Raw genomic sequence first — 7773 nt, forward strand, 5'->3', positions numbered from 1 at the left:
CCAGGGGGACAGCTTGAGGCTCTTGTCTCAAAAAATAAAAAAATAAAATTTAAGTTCAAGGGCTGTCTGGGGCTGGTGGCGGGGTGGAAAGGGAGTCAGTGTTTCATGGGCACAGAGCTTCTCTTCAGTTTGGGAAGATGGGAAAGTTCTGGAGATGGTTGGTGGTGATGGTTACATGACAATGTGACTGTACATAATGCAACCGAGCTGTACACTTCAAGATGGTTAAAGTGGTAAGTTTCATGTTATGCACACTTTACCACAATAAAAAAATAGCTCTGGGCGGCACCTATGGCTCAGTGAGTAGGGTGCCAACCCCATATACCGAGGGTGGCGGGTTCGAACCCAGCCTCAGCCAAACTGCAACAAAAAAATAGCTGGGCATTGTTGTGGCATGCGCCTATATTCCCAGCTACTCAGGAGGCTGAGGCAAGAGAATCGCCTAAGCCCAAGAGCTGGAGGTTGCTGTGAGCTGTGATGTCACAGCACTCTACCAAAGGCGACAAAGTGAGACTCTGTTTCTAAAAAAAAAATAAAAATAATAAATAATGGGTGGCGCCTGTGGTTCAAGAAGTAGGGCACTGGCCCCATATACTGGAGGTGGTGGGTTCAAACCTGGCTGGGCCAAAAACTGCAAAAAAATAAATAGCTGTATTGGCTAGGTGCAGTGGCTCATGCCTGTTATCCTAGCACTCTGGGAGATGGAGTTGGGTAGATAGCTTGAGCTCACGAGTTCAAGACCAGCCTGAGTAAAAGCAAGACCCCCATCTCTACTAAAAATAGAAAAACTGAGGCAAGAGGATCACTAGAGCCCAAGTTGGAGGTTGCTGTGAGCTATGACACTACAGCACTCTACCTAGGACAACAGCTTAAGACTCTGTCTCAATAAAAAAAACATAGCTATATCAAACTTTCCTGCCTACCATCATCTTGTCTCTTTAGAAAGGTGCTTTTGCTGCTAAGTTTTGGAGTAAGAACTCCCCAAACTGTCTGCTTCTAAAAAATGGCTATGTAAGCACATTTGCATGTTCTGGGAGTGACAAACCAGAAGCTCAGGGCCCATGCTTTTTTGTATGTGCTGTTACCTTTCCTGACTACCACAACCATGGTCACCAGCCCAGCAAGGAGGAGGAAGGTTCCAACCAGGCTCAGGGTGAGCACCAGGATCCAAGAGGGCACTAGGGAAATGGGAAAAGAGAGAGTGGGCAGATCATGAGCTGAGGAGGACAGGGAAGGGCAGGACACCTGTCTTCTCTCTAGGTTACCTTTGAGGAGCCAGGTCCTCCCCTATAACCCCCAACCATGTGACTTGGGTGTAGCTGAATCCTGGGGATTTAGCAAGCTTTCAGTCTGGCCAGTTAGCATATTCCCTCCCCTTGGCTATTGTGATTGGTTCAGGGATGAGCATGTAGTCCAAGTGCAGTCAATGAAAGCTAATTCTGAGACTTTGGCTAGACCACTGGAAAAAAGAGGCTTAGTCTTCTGCCTAGCATGGCAGAGTTGGTAGGATATATATCTGAAGCTGCTGGGCACAATTTTATTAACATAAAAGGGAGGGACTGCCTGCAAATAAGACACATGAGAAAGCAGAGCTGAGAAGTAGGCAAAGGATTCCTGATATCTTTGAGCATGTGGATCCAGTGAACTGACTTCATGACTTCAGTTTAGTAAACCAACAAATCCCAATTTGTTGATGAAGCCATTTTGAGTCCAAGTTTTAGTTTCTTTTTCTTTCTTTTTTTCTTTCTTTTTTTTTTTTTTTGAGACAGAGTCTCACTGTGTCACCCTCAGTAGAATGCTGTGACATCACAGCTCACAGCAACCTCAAACTCTTGGGCTTAAGTGATTCTCTTGCCTCAGTCTACCAAGTAGCTGGGACTACAGGTGCCTGCCACAACACCCAGCTGGGTTTTTTTTGTTGTTGTAGTTGGTCGTTGTTTAGCTGGCCCAGGCTGGGTTCAAACCTGCCAGCCTTGGTGCATGTGGCCAGCGCCGTAACCTCTGTGCTATGGACGCGCAGCCCAAGTTTTAGTTTCTTGCAGCCTGGGTGCCAGGGGGTCAGTTGGCTTCCACCCCCAACCAAATGATGGACTCTGAGATCCATTCAGAGGTCAGCCACAGAGGTGTAGGCATGACACTGCCAGAGTTTTCATTCTCTGCAAAAGACAGCTTTCCCTCCCTGCAGAGAGAGGACATTACTTCACCTGAGTAAAAGTCAAGAGCTAAACCAGGAGGGAGAAAGAGAAGACAGACATTTGGCATTCTCACATTAGGCCTTGTTCACTCATTCATTTGAGGCTGGAGTGGTGTTGTCACCTCCCCACTTTAAAACCACAAGGTCAAGGTGAGAGAAGGAGGCCTTTGATAGAGGAACTTGAGGTCTGGAAGGACACAGAGCTGTTCTGTCATCACTGCTTGCCAACCTCAGATGGCAACAAGGTTCTCTTTGCATAGGGAAAGTTCTGACTCAGCGCCTGTAGCTCAGTGGCTAGGGCACCAGTCACATACACCAGAGCTGGCAGGTTCGAATCCAGCCTGGGCTTGCCAAACAACAATGACAACTACGAAAAATATCCAGGCGTTGTGGCGGGTGCCTGTAGTCCCAGCTACTTGGGAGGCTGAGGCAAGAAAATCGCTTAAGCCCAAGAGTTTGAGGTTGCTGTGAGATGTGATGCCACAGCACTCTACTGAGGGTGACAAAGTGAGACTCTGTCTCAAAAAAAAAAAGCTCTAAGTGATAGTGACATAGAAGGCCACAGAAAATTCTCGCTCCTGCCTCCTGACCTATAACCCATGCACAGCCTCCACTTTACTGACCAGAGAAAGACATCAGGCCTCTGAGAGTTCCTGTCTCACTCAATTGAAAAGTGAAAGTTGGGCGGCACCTGTGGCTCAGTGAGTGGGGCACCAGCCCCATATACCAAGGGTGGTGGGCTCAAACCCAGCCCCAGCCAAATTGCAACAAAAAAATAGCCGGGCATTGTAGCAGGTGCCTATAGTCCCAGCTACTTGGGAGGCTGAGGCAAGAGCTGTAGCTGTGATGCCACGGCACTCTACTGAGGGTGACAAAGTGAGACTTTGTCTCTAAAAAATAAATAAATAATAAAAAGAAAAGTGAAAGTCCTTGCTGCAACCTACAGGGCCCCACACAATCCTCCTTGTCACCTCCCTGCCTTTGCCTCCCCCCATTTACCTCCTTGCTCATTATACTTGAGCCACAGTGGGCTCTTTTATTTTTGGCCAGGGCTGGGTTTGAACCCGCCACCTCCAGCATATGGATCCAGAGCCCTACCCTTTTGAACCACAGGCACCGCCCTTTTATTATTATTATTTATTTTTATATTTTTTGTAGAGACACAGTCTTACTTTATTGCCCTTAGGAGAGTGCCATGGCATCACATAGCTCGCAGCAACCTCCAACTCCTGGGCTTAGGCGATTCTCTTGCCTCAGCCTTCCAGGTAGTTGTGCCCACCACAACACCCAGCTATTTTTGTTGTTGTTGCAGTTTGGCGGAGGCTGGGTTCATGGGGCTGGTGCCTTACCAACTGAGTCACAGGCGCCACCAGCCACGGTGGGCTCTCATGTGTTCCTCAGACATATTAGGGAAGCTTCAGCCTCAGGACCTTTGCACAACCTGTTTCCTCTGCTGGCAACACTCTTGCCCCAGTACCCCCAGTGCTGCCTTCTCGCCATCATTCTATTCCTCTTCTTTGTAGAGACAGCATCTCTGTCACCCAGACTGGGGTGCAATGGCTGATCATAGCTCACTATAACCTAGAACTAATGGGCTTCAGGGAGCCTCCCCTCAAAGACTCTCAAAGTGCTGGGATTATAAGCCTGAGCCACCATACCTAGCTAAGTTTTAAAACATTTGTGTAGGCTGAGTGCAGCGGCTCACACCTGTAATCCAAGTACTCTGAGAGGCTAAAGTGGATGGATTGCCTGAGCTCAGGAGTTGAAGACTCCTTGTTCAGGAGTTGAGCAAAAGTGAGACTCCATCTCTACTAAAAATAGGAAAACCAGCCAGGCATTGTGGCAGGCACCTATAATCCCAGCTACACAAGAGGCTGAGGCAAGGGGATTGCTTAAGCCCAAGAGTTTGAGATTGCTGCGAGCTATGAAGCCATGGCACTCTACCAAGGGCACAGAGTGAGACCCTATCTCAAAAAAATAAAATAAAATATTGTTGTAAATATAGGGTCTTGCAGCTCGGCGCCTGTGGCTCAAGAGGCTAAGGTGCCAGCCACACACACCTGAGCTGGTGGGTTTGAATCCAGCCTGGGTCAGCCAAAACAACAATGACGGCTGCAAACAAAAAATAGCTGGGCACCTGTAGTTCCAGCTACTTGGGAGGCTGAGGCAGGAGACTTGCTTAAGCCCAGGAGTTGGAGGTTGCTGTGAGCTATCATGCTACAGCACTCTACCCAGGGGGATAGCTTGAGGCTCTGTCTAAGAAAAAAAGAAAAAAAATAGCCAGGCGTTGTGGCAGGCGCCTATAATCCCAGCTACTAGAGAGGTGGAGGCAGGAGAATTGCTTGAGCCCAGGAGTTGGAGGTTGCTGTGAGCTGTGATACCATAGCCCTCTACCCAGGGTGACAGCTTGAGGGTCTGTCTCATATATATATGGTCTTGCTATATTGCCCAGGCTGGTCTTATACTCCTGGCCTCAAGCAATCCTCCCACCTCAGCCTCCCAAAGTTCTGGGGTTACAGGTGTGAGCCACTACACTTAGCTGTAGGTGCTCAAAATTTTTATGAGGCTGATGGGGGAGTATGCAGTATATTTGTAGTGTGGAGGCTCAATGCCTGGTCTTTGGCAGCCAGTGGTGTCTCAGCTCATCTACTCTTTATCTGGATGATTTGGGGAAGTGCCTAACCTTTTATGCCTCAATTTCCTCATCTGCAAAATGGGGACAATCACAGCTCCTATTTTATCACCATGAGGGGGAGGGCCTGCCTGAGAATAAGACAGAAAAATTGCAAAGCTGAAAAGTGGCTAATGATTCCTGACATCTTTGAGCACCTGGATTCATCCATACCTGAAGGCAGCCATGTGAGCTGACTTCAGTGAACTAACAAATCCCCTTCTGGGGTAGCTCAGAGGATGGGAAAAGGAAAGGCAAGTAAGTCCTAGCAGGTCAAAAGCCTGACTCTTCCATCTAAGAGGAGGGAACAGCACATGCAAAGCCTTAGGATTAGAAAATAGAGCTTCTGGCAGTGATGGCTCACGTGAGGGCCTTACCTGGGAAAAAGACATGCACAGGTTTACTGAAGTCTGACAGCTGTGGCTGGCTGTGCTCACCCATCACGCCATATTGGCATTGGAACGGTCCCCCTGGAGCCTCACTGCTACTGCCACTCAGGTTGAAAATGACCCCAAGCTGGTCTGCGGGGGCCTCCAGGAACTGGACCATATGTTCCCCTCGGTACAGTGTAAAATTTGCCCCCAGGAAGCCCCTGGGGGCCACGCATGAGATGTGGATGGGGTCCTCTTGGCTGCTGGGGTGTGGGGGCACCAGCAGGATAGATGGTGCCGGGATTGCCAAAGAACCTGCAAAGCAGAATAAGGGGAAACTGGCTGGCTGTGTGGCCTTGGATAAGTAGATCACCCTCTCTGAGCCTTGCACTTCATGTGCATCAGCATCTTTTCCCCACTGCAATGTAGAAAGGCATTAATTGCATGCCTGGCACATGGTGAGGAGTCCCTGTGATTGCATCATTTTATAATAGTAACAATGTTTATTATATAGCAACCTAACTAGTCTTATTACTTTAATCAACAACACTGTGTGCCAGGCACCGTTCTAATAGTAACAGGGACAAATGGACAAACATGTGTGTCCCATGGAGATGATGTCTTCTCAAAGAAACAAGAAGTTCTGGGTGATGGGAAGCCTGCGTTAGCTGAGGTGGCCACAGAGGGCTTACCTGAGGAGGTGACGTCTGAACTGAGTATGAGTGGCAAGGAAGGACCCATATGAAGAGTTGGAGAATAGCATTCTAGATAGAGGGATAAGCACAGGCAAAGGCCCAGAGGATGGAAGGTTGTGAGAGTGTGCTCAGGAACACTGAGGAGGAGCCGGAGTGGCTGGAGGTAGGGAAGTGATATGGGGAGACCTAGAGCAGGGAGTGCAGAGGGGTTCTACCTTCTTTCCCAGCCTGTGGTGAGAAATATGGGTTTTGGACCACAGCTTCCCGCAGGAGGGAGCTTTTCTTGGGGTCTAGTCTCTCTCTCCAGCTGCCCACATGCTCCTGAGCAGTGTCCCACCTAACTACCAGGGTCTATAGGTCTATAGAAACCTTCCCTTGTCCAGCCACCACCCCTAGGCAAACCCTATTGCTAAAGAGGCCAAGGCAGGGGCTGAGTCACTGGGCGTGGGCATGGCTGTCTCCAGCCCCACCATGATATTTTTGATGCTCTTGATTGGCGAGGGGAGTGAGGAGCGCAACAAGAAAAAGCGATGCTCCTGGGGCGTTTCCAAGGCTCACGGTCAAATCCATCTGTCCGCCTGCCCAAGCTCAGCTTCCTCCATGACCTGAGAGGTCAACTCCCACTCCCACTCCCACCCCCAACACTGGTTTCAGCCCTAAGGGAAGCAAGGTGGGTGGGCAGGAGATGAGGTTGCCCAGTGAGGGTCCTGAAGTGGGGTGTCAGACTCACCAGCTGCAAAGAGCAGGACCGGCCAGGGCATCTCTCCTGTGCTTGGCTGGGAAATTCGGGTGAGGCCAGAGGGGCCAATGGCTGCCGGCCAATTCCTCCTGTGAGGCCAGATGGGGAAAGGAGAACCAGTGCTGATTCGGGCTGAGAGTTTCCTCACTGGCAGGAAGTTGCACACACACACACACACACACACACACACACATACACTCTCTCTCTTTCTCTCACTCTTGGGCACTGAAAAGGACTCTCTCCTCTCTTCACCCCTTCCCCAAATGCACATTAGATCCAGGCACTGCTCTGCATTCTACTGGCTCTTGTTCCACAGATGGAAGGGAAGAAAATGGATGGAGGATGAAATGATTGGGTGTTTATTTTTTCTCTTCACCTAAGAGAACTCCTGGGCATGGGGAGAGCTGACAACAGGGAGCTGTCTGGGAAATCAACACCCAAGTTACAAACTACAGCCCAACTAGTGCCCAAACTGAAAGAAATGTGGGGCAGAGAGTGGGAGGGTATAGTGGTTAGGGTTTGGCCTCTGTGACCTCAGACAAAGCTTTCCTTTTTAGAAGGCTTAGCTCAGCCCGGCATGGTGGCTCACGCCTGTAATCTTAGTACTCTGGGAGCCCAAGCAAGATGGGTGGATTGCCTGAGTTCACAGGTTCAAGACCAGCCTGAGCCAGAGACCCCATTTCTAAAAATAGCCAGGTGTTGTGGTGGGTGCCTGTAGTGATGAGACAAGAGAATTGCTTAAGCCTAAGAGTTTGAGGTTGCTGTGAGCTATGATGTTACAGCACTCTACAGAGGGAGAAAAAGTGAGACTCTGTCTCAAAAACAAAACAAAACAAAACAGAAGGCTCAATTTGCTGCTCTGAAGAATGGGGCTAGTAGATGGACATTAGAGCAAAAGAACTCATGATATGAAGCCCCGTTCAAGGCTTCAGTGAGCTATTATTATATACCACTGCACTCCATCCTGGGCAAGAGGAGTCAGACCCTACATCTAAAAAAAATTAAGGCTCGGCACCCATAGCTCAACCGGCTAAGGCGCCAGCCACGTACACCTAAGGTGGCGGGTTCGAATCCCCAGCCCGGACCTGCCAAACAACAATGAC

At 49.4% G+C, this 7773-nt stretch overlaps 1 protein-coding gene across 1 annotated transcript in view; it reads right to left on the bottom strand.

The window, feature by feature from the left end:
- CUNH19orf38 (chromosome unknown C19orf38 homolog) overlaps window positions 1–6755 on the bottom strand; it is a 13748-nt gene extending 6993 nt beyond the window's left edge. Inside the window, exons 1-3 of the mRNA XM_023517989.1 lie at window positions 6662–6755; window positions 5243–5551; window positions 1086–1178 (exon numbers count right to left, since the gene is read on the bottom strand). Coding sequence (XP_023373757.1) covers window positions 1086–1178; window positions 5243–5551; window positions 6662–6692 — 433 coding nt within the window. The 5' untranslated portion in view covers window positions 6693–6755. The remainder of the gene's footprint in view (window positions 1–1085; window positions 1179–5242; window positions 5552–6661) is intronic.
- Window positions 6756–7773: the final 1018 nt, after the last annotated feature.

The sequence above is a fragment of the Otolemur garnettii genome, unplaced genomic scaffold (genome assembly GCF_000181295.1).
Source record: "Otolemur garnettii isolate 467f Iridium unplaced genomic scaffold, OtoGar3 scaffold00127, whole genome shotgun sequence".
Lineage (NCBI taxonomy): Eukaryota > Metazoa > Chordata > Mammalia > Primates > Galagidae > Otolemur > Otolemur garnettii.